At 39.7% G+C, this 23592-nt stretch overlaps 1 protein-coding gene across 2 annotated transcripts; it reads right to left on the bottom strand.

The window, feature by feature from the left end:
• Window positions 1-308: 308 nt before the first annotated feature.
• Window positions 309-21750, bottom strand: RPE65 (retinoid isomerohydrolase RPE65). Of its 2 annotated transcripts, XM_030326800.1 has the most exons (14): window positions 21682-21750; window positions 20282-20364; window positions 18513-18663; window positions 16645-16752; window positions 16401-16542; window positions 13255-13402; window positions 11958-12039; window positions 11588-11720; window positions 11341-11480; window positions 10515-10644; window positions 2700-2814; window positions 2524-2618; window positions 2305-2416; window positions 309-1206 (listed from the first exon to the last, which is right to left on the bottom strand). In XM_030326800.1, exons 1-14 carry the CDS (start codon window positions 21690-21692, stop codon window positions 1055-1057), a joined length of 1602 nt encoding a protein of 533 aa, XP_030182660.1. In that variant the 5' UTR covers window positions 21693-21750; the 3' UTR covers window positions 309-1054. The 2 variants fall into 2 exon arrangements, with proteins under 2 accessions (XP_030182660.1, XP_030182663.1); XM_030326803.1 differs by lacking the exons at window positions 18513-18663; window positions 21682-21750 and having other exon boundaries at window positions 20282-20340.
• Window positions 21751-23592: the final 1842 nt, after the last annotated feature.

Below are 23592 nucleotides of genomic sequence, written 5' to 3' on the forward strand. Positions count from 1 at the left end.
AACCCCCTGACATTATCCTATACTCTTATTTTAAGTAGAAATTCTATTTGTGAGTATTTCTTTTTTTTTTTTTTTTTAAATTTTTTTTTTTTCAACGTTTATTTATTTTTGGGACAGAGAGAGACAGAGCATGAACGGGGGAGGGGCAGAGAGAGAGGGAGACACAGAATCTGAAACAGGCTCCAGGCTCTGAGCCATCAGCCCAGAGCCCGACGCGGGGCTCGAACTCACGGACCGCGAGATCGTGACCTGGCTGAAGTCGGACGCTTAACCGACTGCGCCACCCAGGCGCCCCAATTTGTGAGTATTTCAAAAAGTTATAGTCACTGCTATATGTAATTGCTTTGATGTTATGTAAGTTTTTAATAACTTAGTCTTTGCGATGTTCTTTGGTTAGAGCCCTCAGTCGATTAGAGATAGGCTTTCTCATTGTAAAATCAGAAATAATCAGTAATTACCTATATTAAATGCCTTTCATAAAGCTTGAGAATCTCAGAGCAGTTAAATATACACACATACATACATACATGTATGTATGTATGTGTGTATATATACACAATTACTAGGGTTACCCTTAGATGATAGTTCCTGGTTTGTGAAAAAGTTTGGTCTGATATTTAGGAACTAAGCCTTTTTGCTTGATACTGCTTTGACTTAGCAAAGCCACATACAAATCTGGTATAGAGACCTTTGGCTTTTAAATGTTAAAAAATACTTGGAGCAGATGGGTACCTAAAATACACTTTTATAATAGGAACCAAAAAGTTTGATAAATCCACATTCATTTTCTATTTGATTACTAACTATATAGAGTTTTTACTTATGGTCTGTCTGTCTCAGAGAAAGCATGATTATCTAAATACGTACTTTTTTTTTTTTTTTGTAAAGGAATTGCTTGCTCAACTTTGTGCTTTCTGTAAAATATTGCAAAAATTGTGTGCATCTGCAAGTTAAAACCATATAATACAGCAGGCTAAAATTGAACAGAATTTGATTGCAGACCTGACTGTTTCTCTTAGTTCTGTCAATAGAAATATAATTTGCTGGAATGTGCTCAGGATTTTTTGAACAGCCCATGAAAGGTAACAGGGATGTTAATCTCCACTTCAGCCCTGGCAACTTCACTCAAGTCCTTGGCATTCAGAATCAGAAGATAAGCGGGCTTTTGTCCTGCCCCAGGGCTCACCACCACACTCAGAACTACACCTGTTAATCAAAAGTAAGGAAGGCAATGTTAAATTAAAAGAAGGAAAAAAATCCCAGGACCATAGATTAAATGTCATTGAAATAATATAGAAGGTATTGCACTGACAAATGTGGTCACCCTGAAGAGGTCTTTCAAACTCTTTATGTTCCCTACAGTATCAGCTTTAGGAAGGAAGTGACCATATCTGTCTTGTCTCTGGGATTGTCATTGGGATACTTGTTATATCCCAGTAGCATAATACAATTACTAGGACAGAGTTAGCTGTTCATTAAAATCTTATTAATTGAATGGATCTGTGCTCTTATCTGTAACATAAGATTTAACATAACTTACTGCAAAAAAAAGTGTGACAATCAGATGAAAAATATATATTAAAAGACTTTGAAAACAGTAAGGTGTATTATTTCTGTAGTTTCCAAGACCTAGCTAGAAGCTTACTTCCTTCTAACAAAATGGGAGCAAACATTTTGCAGTTTTGTCTGGGTTGGCTCTATTTGTAAAATTGTTCAGCATGAAATGGCTCTATAATTCTTTATTTTATTCATTTATCTGTGATTTTCCATATTTTAATCTTAGAGAGTATAATCTACCTTCCTGTCTCAGCTAATCAATAGTTAACAAAGATTGATGCTTTGTAATTGAGTTGCTGTGTTACAGGCTGCAGCTCTGGCTTACTATAAAAGAACAAACCCAAAGCAGAGGCACAAAGCCTCGTTCTCATTCTCTTTGATCTGTTAAAATACTCAATTTCTCTCCCTTAGAAGTCTACCCTTTTTCAGAAATTTATCTAAATCAGAAAAGGCAAAAACAGAATTCACGCTGTTCTCTCTTCACCTTCCCTCCATCTAGAGTAGACAATGATGTTCCATTATGACACAGATGGTGCTTTAACGTTTTCCCATGAGTAATCAGTGATATTGGCCATAGATGAAACTTATTTTCAAATAAGTTTAAATTCTTTAGTGCTTCCCATTCAGTAGTATTAAGGATCACATCTGAACATTAGGGAGTAAACATTGTGGCTTCTCTCCTAATGCACTAACATATAGAATTTCAATAAAAAGAAAGTGTTCAGACATATCCATTGCTTTCATTACCATCATCTTCCTCCAAGGCATCTGGGTGAGAAACAAAGATGGGTTCTGATGGGTATGAATCAGGCTCTTGCCATACCCAAGTTTCTTTAGTTTTAACATTCAGCTTACAGAGCTGCTTGCAAGAAAGAGAAATCGATCAATTAATCAGTCAATGTGCTTTACTTGGCTAGTAGAGGACACAAACTACTTTTCTAGCATTAGGTAAGATGGATTAATTACCCTGTCTGGAACAAAGTGATTCAGGCCAAGTCCATACGCGTATGTGTAAGGTTTCCCACCATACTTCTGGTAATTGATTTGAGGAAACTCAAATGCTACAAAATAGAGGACATGCTTAGGGAAACTCAAGTTAATTTCTGAATGGAACAGTTTGTTCCCTCGCTAAATCATCTCACCTTGGCGAGGCCCTGAAAAGAGAACCTCAGGTTCCAGCCAGATAGTCTCGTCACTGCACAGAATTGCAGTGGCAGTTGTGTTGGGGAGTGTGACTAAATTCTTGCCTGTGTCAGCCTAAGGAAAGAGGATAACAGAAACCTCAGTGAGAAGGAAGGAAAAAATCAAGCCGTCATAAATGTAGTCTTCCTGAGTTTTGTCTCTTGAGTTCTTTGTTTCTTAAATCAATGTGTAGGGAGGAGAAGTGCAGACAGTTACAGGCAAGCAAACCCAACCAAGTGCACTACTGGGAAAGCTGTCTGTGCCTGTGTGAGTCACTGCCTATGTATCCCTGGGAAAGTTGTGTAACCTCTAGGCCCTTAATCTTCACATGTGTCCAATGAAATTGTCCTCAAAGAAAATTTAGGGCTCTAAGGGAGGGCCTCTGAGGAAAAAAAAATGTTTTCCTGTAGAATGACAAAAGACTTCAAACTCTAGGGATTCATTTAGTGTTTATCTGTACTATAAAGATACAATGTATCTTTTTGATATATTTTGATTTTGCTTGAAAAAAATCATATAGTTATGTTGTCAAAAAAAAATGCAGAAAAACTCTTGGACCAGATGTTGTCTAAGATCTGTCAACCCCTTATCCCACCCTGTGATTTTCAGATTATTTTATGAAAGGATACCATGAGGTCTTTCTAGGAACACATTTATTTACTAATATGTATATCAAATACTTGAGTACATGTTTTGTGCTAGATTCTGTTTTAGACATTTGGGATATTTCAGAGAATAGACTCCCTCTCCTCATGAAGCTTGCATTCTAGTTGGGGAACATAAACAATAAATATAATTTAAAAGTGTATAGTGTATCATGAGTACGGGGAGAAAACTATACAGCAGAGTTAGGAAGATCAAAAGTGTGAAGGGTAGGTGAGTTACAATTTTATTCGGTGGTGAGGGTGGGCTTCATCAAAAAGGTGACATTTGGGACAAAACTTGCAAGGGGTGAAGAAATCAACAGGGCAGGAAGAACATTTAAACAGAGAATAAACAGTGCAAAGGCCTAAGGTAGGAGGATGCCAAATATAGCTGAAGAACATTAAAGAGACCAGTGTGGCTGCAACTAATTGAGCCTGGGGAAAAGGAGCTGGAGAGGAGGGTAGAGCTGTCTTGTGTACAGCTTTATAGGTCATTGTGAGCACTTGGTCTTTTACTCTGAGTGAGAGATGGGAAGCCGTGGAATGATTCTGGGCAGAGGATTGGCATGCTATGATATTTAAAAGAATCACTCTGGCTGCTCTGTCGAGACTACCCTTGGGAGTAGGGGGGAAGCAAGAATGCAGTTGGGGAAACTAGTCTGTCACGTAGTGGTCCAGTCAAAAGAAAACAGTAGTTCAGACTAGGCTGAACTGGAGTTCAGACTAGGTAGCACTGGAGTCAGCGAGAAGTGGAAGGTAGGGTCATGAGGTTTTCCTGATAGATAGGCTATGGGGTGGGGAGGAGGCATGAAATTAAGAGAGGAGTCAAGGATGACTCCAAGGTGTTTGGCCTAAATAATTAAAGGTTGGAGCTGTCACAGCAAAGATGGGGACTACTGAAGGTGGGGTAAATGGTTTGGTAGAGGAAGAGTAGAAATTTAGATTTTGTCTTACTAAACTTGGGCTGTCTATTGGACAGCTAAATGGAGACTTGGAGTTGGTAGTAGCATATATGAAGCTTGAGTTGAAAGGAAGTTGAAAATGTGAATATAGGCTGCTTTAAAGTATGAGTCTTTATAAAAGGAATGAATGTACAAAAAGAAGACAAAAAGAAGGGCTGAGTTCTAGTGCCCTCTCGCATTAAGAGGTAATATACAAGGAGAGGAATGAGGATAGCCGATGGGGCCAAGAAGAGTCAAGAGAAGGATTTTGTAAGAGGCCGAAATAATGGTGGATATGAGTGATCCAGTGAGAAGGGAGAGTAATGATACAGGAAAGGGGGAGAATTGCTTGGGTGATGTCCTTGAGTGGGTAAGGAAGGGAAAATGGGAAGGATTAGTTCTGGGTGGGATGAAAGATAATTCAATACAAGTACAGATGCTGGTGGGTGGGGAGACATGGTGGCAGGAGTATAACGTTCTTTTTTGATTTCTTTCATTTGTTTCAATAAAATAGGAAGCAGAGCCATCAGCTGAGTATGAGTGTGGAGGTGGGAGGTGTTAGAAGTTTGAAGAGAGGAGGGTGTGAAATACTTAACTAGCAAAGTGGGAGAGTAAATGAAGTTGAGAAATGTAGCAATGAGGTTTGTGGTCATGTATTTAAAAATGAACCAATTAACATGATTGTGTGTTTTCAGCACCTAATTTCAGCCTTGGAGGTACAAGTGTAGAGTGGGTGGAGAGTTGAATTTAACTAGGATTGTGGTTTTGACAAATGAGTTCAATAAAGCAATAAAGGTAAGAGAAATGAAGATCTAAGATTATAATTGTTGACAGTGGAATTTTAGTTAAGTAATGAGTACAGGTAAGTTCTCAGTGGAGTGAGGTATAGTGAGAAGGTGGTAGGTTCAGTGGATTGGAGGTTCCTGGAAAGAATCACAGTAGGACAAGTGATCTTGAAAGATGGGAGGTGATAGTCAGAGTATGTCATGCACAAAATTAAGATTTTGGAAGGAGCACAGTCATAGGTAATGGCAGGGTCAAGTGTGTGACTATGGGGAGTGAGTGGCTGAGATAGAGTGGAAGACATGATCAGTGCAAGAGGTCAAGGAACTGAGAGGACAAATTGTTGGAAGAATCACCTATGATGTATATATGGAAATGACCAAGAGTCAGGAGAGATCTGGGGAGTGTGACATTGAGCCAGGAGGGGAAGTGAGTGAGTGGTGGTTCGTAGATGACAACAATAATGAGGGAATGAGAGGTGTATATGCCACTTGACTATATAATTCGTTGAAGTGAGATTTAAAATTGGAATATTTAAAGAGTGGATGGAAGGAACAGTGAATCTGGATGCAGAAAAGTGGGACAAAGAGAACCCCTACCCTAACCCCAGGCCAAGTGATATAAGGGCTGTAGAAGACTGGAGGTTGCTGCTGGAGAGATCAGTATCCTCGGAAGAAAGCCAGTTTTTGATTAGAAGAAGGAGAAGGAGAAGGAGAAGGAGAAGGAGAAGGAGAAGGAGAAGGAGAAGGAGAAAGAGGAACATTCTAAGAGGAGGATGGAGGGGATTTTTCTGGTGGTGTATTAAGCGGTGCATTAAGAGGAAATAGTAGAGGAAGGGGTGGGAGATAAAGAGCAAATAGAGAAATGGAGAGAGTTTTATGAGATTTTGTGAAATGGAGTGTTAAGTCACTTGGTGGTTTTTGGGTAGAAGAGATCAAATGCTTATGTCAGACTTATTTATGAACTTGTAAGTTTAAATTGATTATCTTACTTCATTCTATCTTATTTTTTCTATTGGTAAATAAAGTTTTTTATGTAAGAAATCTGTAACATTACTTTTGCTTTCCCCAACAAACTAGCTCCTCCTTTTCATCCACCCCCCACTTTTTTTTAATAGATGCAATTATCCTTTAACCCTGAAATCTCACTTCTGAGGATCTATCCTCTTCATATATCTATGCATGTATGAAAGAACACATATACAAAGTTATTCCTCATAACATCTGTAACAGCCAAAGATTGGAAACAATTCTGTTGCTCAGCAGTGTGGGACTTGGGTGTGTTCACAAACAGGATACTGTGCAGTTGAAAACAGCAAGGTCTTCTCATATATTGTTAAATGAAAAAAGTAGGGCACTGAACAGTGGATATAGAAAGTTTTTGTGTATGAGAGTGGGAAATAATAGTTACATGTATGTGTGTGTGTGTGTGTGTGTGTGTGTGTGTGTGTGTATTCTTATATTTGCACAAACAAACCAAAGAAAAGGAAAGACATGAAAAGTTACACATAGAAAGTGAATGGAGGTGGTATGGACTGGATGTAGACAGAAGTTGGAGTGAGATTTCCCAGTGTGTACTTTTTCATATCATTTTGATTTTTGACCATTTGAAAGCACTGCCTATTCAAAAAAATAAAGATGTATTTTAAAGATACTACCATTAGCTTAATCAGTAGACTGGAAATTTCACTCATCTTGTACTCTTTCCTCTCCTTAGCCCTTCCCTCAATCTCTTTCTTATCTCTCCTTCTCCTAATTTATGACCGATATTTCCCTTCACTGCCAAACTTTTCAGTGTGGACTACAGTAAGTGCTCCCACATCCTACCACTTGCTCATCTTCAGTGCCTTGAATCCTGATTGCTGCCTCTCTCACCCTCCTCCCTTTGGAGATCACCAAATCTAGTGTGTGGTTTTTAGTCTTCATCCTTTTAACTCACCCATAGGAGTGGGCATTGATGAAACCCTCTTGCCCTATCCAATGTGGCATTGCCCTCTCTTAGCTCTAGCTAGGGCTCTTTAAAGACTTTTTCTCTCCCTTTCTGTCTCCTCTTTTTATACCAACTTCTGTACATGACACTTTCCCAAACTTCCATGCCTGGCCATCTTTTCTTCTCTCAGCATTTTCTGGGCTATCAAATTCATTTTTAAAATAAACAAATGGGTAAGTTTCTTTTAAAAAATGTATTTTGAAATGAGATTTATTTTTTCCTGTTAGCAGTCTCATCTATGTGTTCTCATATAGTTGATCATCATTTCAATATCAGTAACTATCAATTCTAATTGATCTCCCAAGGCCCTGCATTGATGTATGAAAGCCCATGAAGCATATTTCATGAAGATGTTTTGATACTGATTTTGTTGTTGTTGATGATGATGATGATGATGATGATGACGAATATTTATTTAGCATTTACTTTGTGTCAAGGGCTCTATTTAATAACAGACATATATCAACTCATTTATCAACCACAACAACCCAGTAAGATGGCTATAAATAAAGAAAAGGAAATTTAACAAGGTTAAATGTTTCCCTTTACAGACCAAGAGAAGGAAATTTAAGGTTAAATCACCCAGCTAGTAAGTGGCAGAGCTGAAACTCAAGCCTGGCTCTGTTTGACTTGAAATCAACCTCCTTACTCGTTATCCTCTATCTTTCTCATAGTTTTGCAATTCATATTTGTCCCCACACCTGCTCTGCCTGTTAACTCCCTGTTTCCAAAGGTATCACTATTCTAGACACGTAGGCTTACAGGATCTCTATGATATTTTGCATATCAAAGATTTAATTCATTCCTCCGTCCAATCAAATGCAAGACCCTTGTAATTCCACCTGTAGGAGCTCTTATATTTGTCTGTGTTTGCCTGTTCCTGGTACTACATTTTTCTCTCGCCTGAGTAATTTTAATTGTCTTCTATCCCAGGTCCCCATCTCTGTCCTTTTTACACTTCCAGTAGCACTTATTCAGAAATTTATTTTAGAAAATCAAGTTATTAAAGCTGCAAATGACCCTCGTTATTATTTAGTCCACTTTAGTTAGGTTTCAGAGCAGGCAACTGAACTTACAGTGATTGAGTGACTTGTTCAGGGAAGGCGGACATTTAGTAGTAGAGAGAACCATGCAAATCAGCACACTTAGTACCCAGTCCCCTAGCTCTGAATATGGTTTCCTTCTGCTCAGAAACCTTCACTGTCTCCCATCACCTGCCGAATAAAGTACCACCTCTTATCCTGGCCTTAAAGCTTTCAAAAGAGGGCACCTGCGTGGCTTGGTCTGTGGATCCTCTGACTCTTGGTTTTAGCTAAGGTCACGATCTCACAGTTCCTGAGATCAAGCTTCACATGGGGTTCTGTGCTATCAGCTTAGGATTCTCTTTCTCCCTCTCTCCCTCTGCCCCTCTCCTGCTTGTGCTGTCTCTCAAATAAGTAAGTGAACTTAAAAAAAAAATGCTTTCAGAGATTACCAGCTTGCTTTTTTTAAAAGTTTATTTATTTTGAGAGAGAGACTGAGTGTGAGTGGGGAAGGGACAGAGAGAGGAAGAAAAGAATCCTAAGCAGGCTCTGCACTCACAGAGAAGAGCCCAAAACGGGGCTGCATCCCGCAAACCATGAGATCATGACTTGAGCCAAAATCAAGAGTCAGATGCTTAACCAACTGAGCCACCCAGGCGCCCCAGGCTGCATTTTAAGCTTTTTTATCGCCTCCCCCCCCCACAACAATGTATTCCACTACTTATGCTTATGTTCCAACTAGTTGGATTAAGTCAGTTCCTGCTGCTTTTCTGTCCCTCCCCACTTCTCTGTCTTTCCTCAAACTATTATTTCTGCCTTAAGTTGATCTGCTTCAATTTCATCTCTTCTGCCAGAATATTGCAAATGACTGTGTTCCATGAATCTCTCCAAACAAGTGTGACTGCTCCATCCTCTGAATAGCCAAAGCAATTTATGCCTCCCTCACACTACTTGTCTCATGCTGACATGTGTTATCGTTACTGAATCACCTTCCTCCTCCCTACCACACTAGGTGATGAGTTCCAGGAGAGCAAGAGCATATCCTATTGATGTACGCACTGAAATAATTTAGTACAATGCTGTGTTACAGTGGGTAATTAATAACTATTGGAAGAAAGTGAAGGTAGGGTCTCGGGTGACATTAGCCATTTTTCATCATCACTGAAGTTCCCTATTTTACAATTGGGTGGTCTTTCTTCAGACAGTGATGGCTACACATTTAGGAAAATCTTTCCTTTTTCCTCTTTTTGAATGTGAAGACACTGAGGTAAGGAATATTTAAGTTAAATGATCTTATTTTATTTCCTTAATTTAAAGATGATTGTGATTCTACCATTACTAGTCAAATAAGAGTTCACTAAAATCAATGGACTCATTCATTTGGTATTTTATGGGCACTAAACTACATATACCAGAGATATGCTTCCTAAGGGCCAAGTTAGAAGTGCTTAAAGTCCCATATAAAATCATTCCAATCTGTCTTTCCAGTCTCTCTGCCCCATGCCCATCTCCTCTATGCTCCTAATGTATCAGCTCCACCAACTTCTTTATACTTCTGTATCAAGTTTTGCTTTTTTAATCCCTCCCTGCCTTTGTAGAAGCTCATTTACTCCACCTCAACCTTCTCTTCTTTTCTCATTCTTCATAGAGCTTACAAGCTTGCTTAAGAGCAATAGTGTCTAGTTCTAAACTGGGTTTATTTCCCAGTACATCTGATCTAAGCTTTGAGTACAGTGTTTTACATTCCATATAGCTGTCTTACCCAGTGTGTGTCCATGTATCTATTGTGAAAATTATATTTTTCTTGATTTTGACTGGTATTCTATCACACTAAAATTTCTTGATGTTAATCTAATATTCTAAAAAGAGAGCCACTGAATACAAGGAAGAAAAAGCAGAGATGAAAAGATGACTGCCAAAGGCTATTAATGGTGTTTATCCTGTGGTGGTATCTTCAGATGGTTTGCAGAAAACCAAAATAATGGGCCGATTTCCCTACAGGGGTACTTTTTTAAGCTTCATTTCTTTAGAATTTCAAATTATTTTAATTAAATTATTTATACTATTGACAAAGGATCCTAGGCATCAGTGGTCTGCACTATTCACTGAGAAAAAATATTTTTAAAGGATTTTGCAAATGAAAGAACAGCAGATTTAGAATCAAAACCTGGTTTTCATTTTGGTTCTGCTGCCATTGGCTTTTGCTAAGTCATGACACTCTTTGGAGCTTCAGTTTCCTCATTTGTTAAATGAGGGGAGTTGAATTAGTATATTTTTAAAGTTCCTTCCAGCTCTAAAATTTCAAGATTTTATGTATAAACATAAGGCAGGAGAACAAATCCTGAGAGAGATGAAACATTCTGGTTATATCTGAAATCTGTGTAGAGGGTGGTTACCTTGTCAATATTCAGAGGAAGTACGTATCTCCTGACTTCAGGCTGGGGAGCCTTTCTGGCATTTTTTTTCACTTCTTCCCAGTTCTCACGTAAATTGGCTAAATATAGGTAATTATACACAAATTCAAATCTGCAAAAGTAAGAAGTCAGACATGAGCGCAGACAATTGCAAATGATTTCGGAGAGACAATTCATGCCTTTTAAAAGAACAAGTGCCTGCCTGTCCTTCATTCTCCAACTCAGAACCTGCTAATGACCCAGGTATATTAGAGCCATAAGCTGCTGCCCATGCTCATGCTGCATGAAAAGCAAGCAAGCAAACAAACAAACCTGCCTCATGGATATGTTTAAATAACAGCAGACTTATATGATACTTTCTGTTCTGCTTCTCCATCATCATTCCATCTGTGTCTTTAGAGGCTACTGTCTTTTTGGTGACTCGGTATTCTGAAGAAAGCATGCCTTTTTCTTTCAAATCCAGAGTGGGTGGAGTTCAAGACCCCCCCCCCCCCCCTTGCCAAGGGATCTTGTCAAGTTGCAGTGAAGTTAAGTTTAAATTTACTTATCAGGTCATAGCACTTTTTAGTTTCAGGTCAGGTTCATAGACCTGATCGGTTTTCAGTCATTAACCATGGTTTTAATATTCAGTTTGTGAGTGCTTCTGATTACCTAGCCTTCCTACTGCTTTCTCAATTATATTCTGCGACTTAAGCATACTTTATTTTTCTAGATGTAATTCAGATTAAATATTGCGAGCATCGCTGAAAAATGTCCCTAATTTCTAGGAGTGACTGGAGACATAATATTATCCAATGTCCTTTCTTACCCTTTCCAGCAACAGAGATCCACAATCAGAAACTCACTGTCTTCGTAAGTATTGATGTGATGGAAAAGATTAAAAGAAGAGGTCCTGTATTTATTATTGAGATACTTTCTTCTCTTCTTGTCAGCAATATGAAGCCAAACCTTGAAAAGTGAGGAAAATATTTTGATGGATTTAAAAAGGAAAACAGCATACATTATGAAACACCTTCTTCAGAAGCATGAATCTGGTAAGTAAATGTAAGTCTCACCCCCATGGTTTCATTGGACTCAAAACAATCCATGTAGTTGGCTCCCCAAAGACTCCATGAAGAAAGGAACTTGAACAGGTTAATTTTGACTGGCGTCTCCACAAAAACAATATAGTTGGGAGTCAAACCAAAACTGTTTAGAAACACAAATAAACTTGTGAATGGGAAGGACTGATTTTCAAACCACAAAGAAATACGTGCACATGAGGTATGCTCAGTTATATGAATCAACAGTGCCTACGTGAAATTAATTACATTTAAATTTAGGTTTCTGCAAGAAAATGTCATGATCAGGATTGGTATCAAAGGTAGGCAAAACAGATCTTTAAACTTGGTTTTCCTGAAGATTCATAGCAGGCCTTCAAGTTACCTATGGACGTAAGATGGCTTGAATCGGTCACTGCAGGGGAATTGTACAACGACCTCTGACTTGCTTATTGGATCTTCCTTGTCTGAAATAAAGCGGTTTTAAAAGGCTTTGGAAAAAGCCTCTCTTTTCTCTTTTAATACAAAGCATTTAGAACAGCTCATGCAAGTAAAGAAATACATTTCCAGATCTTGATTGTTTTGTTTTGTTTTGTTTTAGAGCTTATTTTCATTTTCTCAGTCATTGGTGTTTCTTAGGGAAATTTCATGAGAAGCTGCAGTCACCCAGGAAAATCCAAATAGCAGCAGATTTGGAAAAGTGCTCTCAAATAGTGATGTGCAGGCAGAGTACAGGGGAGTCACATAGTACAACTGGAGGTGGTAGGTGCTAAGTCAGGGAGTAAAGGCAAACTTTTGTATGGTCAAAATGCCTTTTATAATCTCTTAAGTTTCCTACAAAGTACAGTATATGTGGGTTTGTGTCATTAGCTCTGTACAGTAATTCTTAAGCACATAAAAGTTTGTTTACTGCTAGGTCAGTGGTCTTCAAACCTTAGTGTGCTTCAGGATGACATAAAGAGCTTCTTAAAAATCCTCACTGCGGGCCCACACCCAGAATTCCTCATTTAGTCAACCACGGGTGGGGATCTGGATTTCTAGCAGCTTCCCAAATAATGCTGCTGATTCAGGAACTATATCTTCAGAACCATGCTACCCAATACTAAACAAAAATCCATTTTTATTCAAATAGTTCTGTCACCAAGATGTTATCAAATTTCTGGCAATGAATGGAGGATGAATGGAGAATTCTAAAGAGTACTCTCTTTCTGTTTTAATATTCTTTCTCTATAATATTAACATGAGTTAATAGATTTGTTTGGAGTTTGGGGAATTAAACACACACAAAATACTTAGTACACTTTCATATATGTGTACATGCAATTATTCATACATATAGGTTGGTTTAAAAATTTAATCTTGCCTGGCACATGAATAAGTGCTCAATAAACATTTCCTGAACTTTAATCTAACTCTTATATGATCAAATACACATATGCACAATATTTTTGAAACATTGTAGAAAACAACTTGGCCACTCGCTTTCTATAGTTTCAAGTTGTCATTTTCTGCTATGGTGCCCTTAACCATCGGTCCCTGGTAGGATAGGGGCAAGGGCAATCTGAGAATAATTTCACCATATATAGTGCTATCCTGGTATTCTGATCTGGTATTCTGTATTTCTGGTAGCTTTCTCATAATATAGATACTTATTTTAGGAAGAGTCAAATTGGTAAACTGACCTGCTTGTAGTGGAGGGATCTTTACAATATTGTAGGCAATTGAAAAATTTTTCCCAAAGCAATTACCAATGTTGTACACAGTTCCATCACTTTCAATATGGGGGTGAGCAGTGGCTCCATTGACAGAGACATAGTTGCAAAGATCAACCTATGGAAAGAGAGCAGAGGTCATCCATGTAAAGAGAAAGATTGTATTACCCCTTTGGTCTCTAGGTCTGACCTCACTGCTACCACTTGCAGCCTCACCCTAAGTGCATTTTCTCTTTCTTTGCATCTTTCTGGGTTCTACCCTCTTTCAGGTCTGCCCGAATGCCCGTTTTCAGTGCAGAGCTCTCCTCTGACCCCCATGCTGACTCCCCAACACCTCTGAAATCTTGGAGATGTCCCTGGTTGTGCTCTTCAGTGTATACCAGATGCTACTCTAGTTAGCCACTTTCCTTTTGCACATGCAGGTTGTCTTCAAAGTGGTAATTTGAATCTTGGGGTTTCTTTATATCCCCCTTATTTTATTAGGTAAATTGTGTGAAACTGCTTATGTGCAGTAATTTTATTTTACAAAAATGGCAAATTTGTATAGTATAATCTAAATACCAAACCTGTTGTCTTGCGGAGAGTATAAATTTGGAACTGAAAGAAACCCCAAGATTCTATTTAGTATAGAGTCTTAACCTAAATAGACTTCAGGAGAACCATGAATCTCCTGGAATTAAATTAAATGCAAATGTTTTTGGAGAGAAGATTTAGCGCTTTAATTCAATTTGGAGTCTCATAAGAAATTCAGAATCACAAATCTAGCATAAACCTCTCTGTTTATAGAAAGAACAACTGAGGTCCCAGACAGGTCAAGTGACTTTTTCAAGGATACAGAGCCACATGCTGGCAAAATCAGCACTAGAATTTCTACGTGGGACTGGCTCAACACAGATTTATCGAATGAATAATTGATGAGGTATATATTTATTTAACCACAATTCTTTCTATTTGATTAGGAGAATGTGTTTTAAAGGGAGTTTTTAGCATTCTTATTTAAATAATAGGCAAGACATTCATTCATTTATCAAGTACTCATTGAGCTAATATTACTGTGCCAGGGTCTAGGAAAACAGAGATGGTCTTTGCTTTCAACAACTGTAGTCTAGACTTGTGCTGTCCAATATGGTAGCCACATGTAGTAATTAAAATGTGGATTAATTATGATTAGATAAAACTTTAAATTCAGTTCTTCAGTCATAGTAGTCACATTTCAAGTGCTCAATAGCACTTGGACAATGATGTATAGAATACTGCCATCATTACAGGAAGTTCTATTTGATAGCGCTGTGTATAAAATATAGTACATTGCTGGTAAATGCAAAATGGTATCTGTAGAGAAGGGTCATCTAACCCAGACTGGGAGATTAGGCAGGGCTTCTCAAGGACAATGACTCCAACTAATGCTTGAAAGACAAGTAAAAGTTAATCAGGTGGAGAAGGATGACAGTGTGCTCTAGGGAGTGGGAACACTGATGTATAGGCATTGAGTTGTGAAATAGCACGTGCTGTTTGGGGATTACTAGTCATCGAACATGGCTGCTGTCAAAGGCATGCATGCAGGAGGAGAAAGAAGAATCAGGCGGCCGCAAAGCCCTGTTTGGACTTTATTTTAGAAACTGTGGATGCCTCCGATACCGTAACACATTTATGCCTGAATTTTAGAAACATTGCTTCTACTGAATTAAGGAAGTTGTATTTAAGAGAATCAGGCTAGAGGCAAAGGCACTGGTTAGGAAGCTATTTTAGTAATAGTAATAAAAAAGTTTCAGATTTTTAAAACTATATTTTTTTTTAAATTTTTTTTTCAACGTTTATTTATTTTTGGGACAGAGAGAGACAGAGCATGAACAGGGGAGGGGCAGAGAGAGAGGGAGACACAGAATCGGAAACAGGCTCCAGGCTCTGAGCCATCAGCCCAGAGCCTGACGCGGGGCTCGAACTCACAGACCGCGAGATCGTGACCTGGCTGAAGTCGGACGCTTAACCGACTGCGCCACCCAGGCGCCCCAAAACTATATTTTTATATGAAGTCAAGGTACAGTGCTGTTGACAATGGAACCTGACCCCTAATAAAGGCTGTTTTGAAGCCATACATGAACATTATATTTGCAATTATATTCCCATAGCAATTTGAGTACAGGTTTACTTATCAGAGTTAAATGAATGGTTTAGACCTCAGCTCCATGGTGCCTGGGTGGTTTAGTCGGTTAAGCGGCTGGCTCTTGATTTTGGCCCAGATCATGATCTCATGGTTTGTGAGATCGAGCCCTGTCACACATGATGGGCTCTGCGCTGACAGCAGGGAGCTTGCTTGGGATTCTCTTTCTCCCTCTCTCTCTGCCCCTCCCCTGTTGACTCTCACATGCTTTTTCTCTTAAAATAAATAAACTTAAAAAAACAAAAGAACTCAGCTTAAGTTCTTCTCTAAATGATCTAACACATACTCTTATATGATTACAAACATACATTAAAAACAAGAATGAGCTATTGAGAGTATATGTTAAGCCTTAGTAAATAGTCTGCTGAGAATGATAAATCAGTTATTGATATAGAGACTTAGTGTTGGGACTATTATTCCTTTCTATTTACACTACACTGAATTTCTAGTTTTGGTCTTAAATTCCCCTAACTGGTCTCCTAACCATCTCTTATCTCTTCTTTCTTCCCACACACCTTCCAGATTAAACATCCTAAAGCACAGCTCTGCTTATACCATTTCTCTGAGCAAAAACTTTCAATAGCTTCCCATTAACTCAATAACTTATTCCAGATTTTTGTCTTACCCATGTTGTCTTACCTACTGATGTGTCCTTTGCATCTAGTGTAAGTTTTGATACATGGAAGGGACTGAATAAATATTTGTGTCACAAATGAATGAATGAATATGTTAAGCATTTTTAAAGATTTTCCTTCAACCCGTATTATAAGTGTTTAAAATTTCATAGATGAAGGAACAAAGTTTGCCCTCTCACATTAGGTAGTAGTTGATGACAAAGCAAGGAGGTGAAACTTAATCTATCTGGCTCTCGTGTTCTTTCCCCCAAACTGCACAATTAATGGTAGGGTGCAAATTCTAAAGTCTTGAGCAATGTTGCCTGAGCATTGTGTCCTACCTGTTTAATTGTCTCCAAGGTCTCAGGATTAATCTTTGTAATGAAGTTGGTCTCTGTGCAGGCATAGTAATCTTCCCCTACTGGGTAGATGTTAACAAGGGCATTGTCAGTGACCTCCACTCCTCGAAAGTAAGAAAAAAACCTGCAGAAACAAATGGAGTTTTCAGTCCAGTAACTTCCAAGCCATGAGACAGAAGGGCTAATGTAAAATGTCTTTAATAATATGCCATTGAGTTTCAGTAACCTGGAAAATATATTCTTGCAGGGATCTGGGAAAGCACAAGTGCCAAATTCCGTTATGACGATCCTTTTCTCAGTCATTGCCCGAACGTAAGCATCAGTGCGGATGAACCTGAAGGACACAGAGACATGGCAAAGGGTCATAGGCAGGGCCAGTCAGTATGTCCATATGGAGCTGAGAATGGTCAGAGAGAATGTGGAATCCTAAATCCACTACATCAAGAATAAAGAGTATTGTCAGGTCACTTTCTCAGGGTGACTAAGAAAGAAAGAGACAATGCTGTGAGCTTGAATTTATGCCTTACGAACCTCCCAGTGACAGATGAGGAAATTGAGGCTCGTGGCTTGGACTTGCTGTGTCCAAGCACGGAAAATAAGCAGTTGGCATCTGTAATGAAGCTAGGTTAGAACTGAAGTCGACCCAAGCCAGGAAACACGCATTTCTCCATATCACACTATGCAGTGGGTAGTTCACATAAGACCTCCAGCTTCCTGTAGCCTATAACCCATCAACTACACTGAGTGGAGAAATACAGAACATGGTGTGTTGAATTATATTCTTTTCAGTCTCTCTTTGTCACTCTTGTTTTTTCTTCAATTGTAAAATTTGTTTTGCTAGTTTTAAAAGTAGGGTATTCTTTTTTTTTTTTTTTTTTTTAATTTTTTTTTTTCAACGTTTATTTATTTTTCGGACAGAGAGAGACAGAGCATGAACGGGGGAGGGGCAGAGAGAGAGGGAGACACAGAATCGGAAACAGGCTCCAGGCTCTGAGCCATCAGCCCAGAGCCTGACGTGGGGCTCGAACTCCCGGACCGCGAGATCGTGACCTGGCTGAAGTCGGACGCTTAACCGACTGCGCCACCCAGGCGCCCCAAAGTAGGGTATTCTTGAATCCAGTATCTTGCACAGGCAGAACTCCCGAACTATATCCCATACATTGCCTAGGATTTCTCACATGGAAAATCAATTAAAATCTGATTTTGCACTTCCTGCAATCTGTATAATAAGTGTTTAAAGTGTCATAGATGAAGAAACAAAGTTATGAAGAGGAAAAAGTACCAAGGTCTTTAGTGAGCATATGAAAGCTTTCTCTGACTTCTTAGCTAAATTTTTGCTTGATCTGATCGAATTCTCTTCTATTACCTTCTGAGGTATCCTGACTACTTCAAGCCTCCATTTGCTCTTCAGAATTCCTGATACCTGTGGTGATCAACAAAGTGTCTAACAGGTCTGAATGTTAAAGCATAAGACTATTTATTGTGGTGTTAATGGGTACTTCCTGGAGTGATGGCTTAAGCCTTCAAGCCTTTTAGCAACAATCCCCTGTTTTTAGAAAACTTCTCTTTCTTGTATTATTATGACATAATCTGGTCCTTCCCTCTTTGTGCCCCACTCCCTCCTTCCCAGGGGCCTTTCTGATTATTAAAAAAGAAAAGGAGTCAAGAAAACCAATGGTCTAATAACTGTAACAGTAACTGTAATAATAACAACTTATTATTACTGAATGCTTCCCAGGTGCTTCATTTAATCCTTGTAATGAATCCTGAAGTAGACTCTATTATTTCTCATTTTAGAGATGACAAAACCAAGAATTAGAGATTAACATCTTGCCAAACGTTGCCCACCTAGATAAATAGTGTCTGGTAGGTACAGAATTTGAAGTCAGGCATGTTGGACCCCAAAGCTCTAGTTCTTAGGTTCTTTATCATGGCACACCTCCCAGGTACCTATGCAAATGCACTGGCCCAGTGGATTCTGAGAGTAAGCAAATATGTAGGTCTCCTCTTGGGTTCAAGAGGTTCAGAAGCACGTAGGAGGAAGAGCTGAGCTAGGTCTCACCCCTAGGAAGAGTAGGACCTAGCATTCTTTACCTTCTATGATATGTGACATGTCCTTCTTTAAAGTCAAACTTGTGCAGGAGGGCTTGCCCATCAAACAGGTGGTAAAATGGTTCAGATCCAACTTCAAAGAGTCCTGGCCCACATCGAAGGAGACTGCCAGTGAGCCAGAGGGGGATCCTGCCTGTGATGAAGGCGAGACATAGAACATTGCTTCTTACTCCTGCCCTTTGCTGTGCTCATCCCTGGTAAGGTGTGGTGATTATATTAGCAGCTCAATTGGGCAGCCTCTTTGTAAAGCTGGCAGTGACTTTCATTCCCAGTTCTCATGCTGGGCAGCCCTGACAAAAATGCCTGCTGACTTGACTCTCCTTTCACTAGGAGACCAAGTGGCAGGAAATGTCACAATGCCTGAGTTTGGATAAAGGGTTGGAAGGAGACAAGGAAAAGGCCCTTGAGGAAATGGATTCTCTACCTAACAGATTTCCCCAGGTATCAATACATTTGCCTTTTCAGAAAAAAATCAAATTTCTTGATATATTTTGATGGAGTGAGGAATAGGAGAGGTAGATTAGGAGCAGGGATCAAAACACTATAAAAAGATATTTCAATAGAGAAGAGCATTTAAATGGAACAATAATACTGGCTTTTTGAAATCTAGGGTCCATTGAGGGTATGGGCTACTGTCCAGATGAAGGTTAACCTGCTGTAGCAGGAATTGCACAGGGCTGGGTGTCAGAGACCTGGATTCTGGTTCAGGATTTGCCATGTGACATCTCTAGGGCTCAGTGTCCTCATCTGCAAAATGAGGGGTACACAACAAAGGCCTAAGACTTTTAGTTTAAACAGTAAGGTCTGTGCCCTTTTATCTATTGAAAAGTGCAGTGTTTGCATAATCCTTACCAACTTTTTTTAAACAAATGGATTATTCCCAACAGTTCAGTTTCAGCAGCCTGCTTCCTAAGAATTTATAGTTCTGATAAAAACTTTAAGAGAGCATGACTTAACTAAAGGCATAACATTAATTGCATTGCTAGAGCCTAAATTGTTAGCATCAGAATCTGGCTGAGAAAGAGCATTTGGCTCATCTCTTCTATTTTACAGAAGAGGAAATGGGGGTAGGGGAGAGACTTGCCATATCCAAGCAAGGATGCTGTACGGGTCATATGAGGTCTTTGAATGATGCTAACAATAGTAATAATAACTGCTTATTGATTGCTTTGTGTTGAATACTAGGTGAATCTTTCAATTAGTCTTACTCAATATTCACAACATCCCCATGAGGGAAAGTTTGGTTTTTGATAGGTAAGGGAACTGAGGCTCAGAAAGTTTAAGTAACTTGTGAGATTCACAGCCAGTAAAATAATGGAGCTGCAATTAGCACCTACATCTGTCTGACTCCAGACAGAAGCAATGTAACAGGCAAGAAACCTACCACCCTTTATTGTAATGTTTCCAGATGCTTGTCACCCAGTCCTCACTTATCCGGACACTGATGGAACAGACAGTTATAGGAAATTTACTATGTGCCAGACACTGAGTTAGGCACTGACAAGTTTAAAGATGACAAAGGTGTAGTCTCAGTCCCCAAGGGATTCCAATCAGGCAGGATTTTTCTACATTAGGGAAATAAAGGGTAAATGAGAGGAAATAGGTTTCTGATACAAAAAGGCCACACCTCCAGATTCCCCTGTCTGTAGCCCACAGTGGGAAACACTACTGAGAGATGCCAATGAACAAAAGCCAGTGAAGAGCGATCTCGACAAAAAAGAGAAGATGGTTTCAAGACCGGTGAGACCAACCTGTAACATGAGCTGTGAGTGGTGAGGACAGTTCCTCCACAGTTTCAAACAGTTTCTTGTAACCACCAGCAGGATGTTCAACTCTGAAAAGGTGGAATAATGGGGAAGAAGCCCATGTTGATACTCAAAAAAGTCCACTGAGACAGAGGCACAACTTCAGGAGAGAAGGCAGCCTCTGGATCAATGACAATGCACCACTGCCAGTCTAGCCTTTGCTGGGAGCACATGGTATTTGGGGGATGGAAAAGTCACCAGGTTTGCAAGGCAGGGCCCCTGGGTCAGTCCTCCACCTTTGATGTGAAGGGAAATGACCTCCCGTTTAATGTCATGGTGGACTTAATTCTGCCTTCTGCAGTTTTCCCATATTTCTGAAATCAACTAATCCTGTTGCTATCTCGACTTCCCGACAGAGTCCTTCCCACAGAATTACCCTGCCCTGTTGCACTGCTTTGTTGATTCTCTTGCTTCATAAAGAATCTCCAAGAGTGGGGCGCCTGGGTGGCGCAGTCGGTTAAGCGTCCGACTTCAGCCAGGTCATGATCTTGCGGTGCGTGAGTTCGAGCCCCGCATCAGGCTCTGGGCTGATGGCTCGGAGCCTGGAGCCTGTTTCCGATTCTGTGTCTCCCTCTCTCTCTGACCCTCCCCCGTTCATGCTCTGTCTCTCTCTGTCCCAAAAATAAATAAACACGTTGAAAAAAAAAATTAAAAAAAAAAAAAAAGAATCTCCAAGAGTAGGGAGATGACAGCTTTTTGGGTTAGTAACTCATTCTCTGTTATTCACCTATATTATACTATCATCTCTTCCTATCATCTCATTTCTTCAACAGTCTCCAAGAGTTACGGTGCCCTTTAAAAATAGTCTGACTAGGAGATTCAGGTAATATTCTTGCTTATTTTCTGCCTCCTCACTTTGGCTCCATTTTAGAACTTAGAGTGGGAACTCTGATCAGACTCCCTAATTATGATAGCCATCTTTTATTAAGCACTTACTATGTGCCGCACACCATAAAAAGAACTTTGTATGCTATTAGCTCACTTATGTCACAACACCACAATGGGTAAATACTTGTATGCTCATTCTATATATGGGAAAACATAGACTACAAAAAGTTAAGTAATTTGTCCAAAATCACATAGCTAGGAAATGGCTGGAACCTAGACCTGCCTCATTACAACCTTCATGCTCACAACTGCTTTCAAGGCCCAGTCACAAAAATCCCACAGTAATTTAGACCTAAGTGCTAGATATATGCTTCAATATATAAATAGGAAGAAATTTTCCCTGTCAAGACTGGAGGCCTCCCATAAACAGGCCATCAATCCTCTTCAGGACCCCTTGAAATAGCCCATTTACTATCGACCCACTAAGGCATTTAAAAACATCTCTCAGAGATACTTACTGGATGGACATTTTCTCTCAGTGAAGGATTGAGAGTTCTGGCACGAAGTGCAGAATGAGGAAGCAAGTCCTCAACCAGGGGCCTTTATATGCCTTCTAAGTCTCTCTAAAAGGAGTTAGGGCTTTCCAAACCCTTTCCCACCCCCTCAGCTGAGAGAAGGGGAACAGAAGTGGCTTTCAGCACTTAGGTCCTCCTGATGCTTGAGCATTATTTGGGCTTGCCGTTCCCATAACAGTTTTTTGGCTGTTTTCCAGAGACCTCAATCCTTCCCAAAGAGAATGACAAGTGGATTGGAAAGAAAGAAGCTGTGTGGGAGTGGCTAGCATCAGGCCTGAGCTGATCCGGGTCACCCCACTGGAAACTGGCACTATTCTCTGGCACTCACCTCCCTCTACCACCTCTGTGCCCTCATCTTCACCCTCATTTATTCACTCACTTACATCTTTTTAAAACATCTATTACATATCGTCTATGGGTCAGACAGGGATGGGCATTGTCCCCATCATCACAGATGGTGTAATTCTGCAAGGAAAACAAGAAACTAACAAACTATTGAATAAAATTTTTTAAGTGCCATGATTGGAATAATCATGATATGGAGTGTTATGGAAGCATATTGCAGCACCTCCAACCCTCTCTGGCTGCTTCATTGGCCCCGTTCAGCACCCCAGTTACAATGAGGCTGAGGACTTTATGTCCTTCCAGTTTGCTAAGGATGAGCCCTTTTCATGTCCTTGCCTGTCACTAATGCTTGCTTGCTCTCCACCTCACCTTCCTGTTCATTGGTATGTGGGGAGACCTCAGAGAGTAGATGGCCTTATTTCCTTCACATTTCCATAAGCCTCAGTTTGCCAGAACAGACATGGTACTGCCTACTGGAAATGGACAAAATATATACTATACAAGCTGATGACTTTAACATTTTTTGAGAAACTCATTATCCATTTTGAAATTAAGAAGTGGTTATGGCTATTCACCCCAGAGCTCTTAAACAAAATGATTAACCTGGGCATCCCCAAGACAGAAGACAAGAGCTTATTTTTCCAGCTTTCCTTGCAGTGAGAGCACAGACTTGTGACCTGGGCTCCACCAATCAGAGGAAGGGGCAGGGGTACTCATGGTAGTACCCAGTGCCCAGCACCAGCTGTGTCTCTGCTCATCCAAGGCAGTCATAGTGCCTCCATGGAGCCATTTGACAGTGGGGCCTGGTGCATTATCACTGGCCTGGTATTATCGAAGCCCCATCCTTTAGCCATCTCAGGGATTCTATTAGCTACCTAATATCTAAAATATTTGTGTGCTGTTTGATTAACTGAAGTCGGTTTCATTGTTTAGAACTAAGAGCTCTGTCTCTGTAAAATGTTGATAATATAGGATACTGTGGTATCACATAGGATGAATATCTATATTGGTATATGGAGGTCCCAGAGGATTTTTGAGGAAGTCTCTAAGCTGAGATAAGAAGAATATGTAAAAGTTAGCCAGTCAAAGGGCGGGGAGAAGAGTGTTCAGGCGTGGCTGGTAGCATTTACAAAAGTCTAGAAGTGAGTGTGATTTGGGGAAATGGTGAAAGATGAAGCTAGATTAGAGATAAGCATAGGCCAGATTATGTAGAGTTTTGTAAACTATGTAAAGAAATTGAGACCCATATCTTGAGAACACAAGGAATCACCAAAATGTGTTATTCAGAAGGGTGACACAATCTGATTTGCATTTTACTAAGACTACTTTACTTACATTCTATATATTGGAAAGGGAGATTTGGGCAAGATAAATTACAGACCAAACAAGTAAAGGTAACTGATGTAGGGGGATGTGTTGGGGTTGGAGATGAATGATCAGATTCAAGAGATATTCCAGAGATGGACTGATCAAATTTTATGATTGGTAAATGCATTGGAGAAATAAAAG

Source organism: Lynx canadensis, chromosome C1, assembly GCF_007474595.2.
Source record: "Lynx canadensis isolate LIC74 chromosome C1, mLynCan4.pri.v2, whole genome shotgun sequence".
Taxonomy (NCBI): Eukaryota; Metazoa; Chordata; class Mammalia; order Carnivora; family Felidae; genus Lynx; species Lynx canadensis.

Coding starts and splice junctions, on each gene's coding strand:
- RPE65 (XM_030326800.1), bottom strand. Junction 10,645..11,340: donor GATCTCTGTTGCTGGAAAGG/GTAAGAAAGGAC, acceptor TTACTTTTGCAG/ATTTGAATTTGTGTATAATT. Junction 2,619..2,699: donor CTTTTCAGGGCCTCGCCAAG/GTGAGATGATTT, acceptor TCTATTTTGTAG/CATTTGAGTTTCCTCAAATC.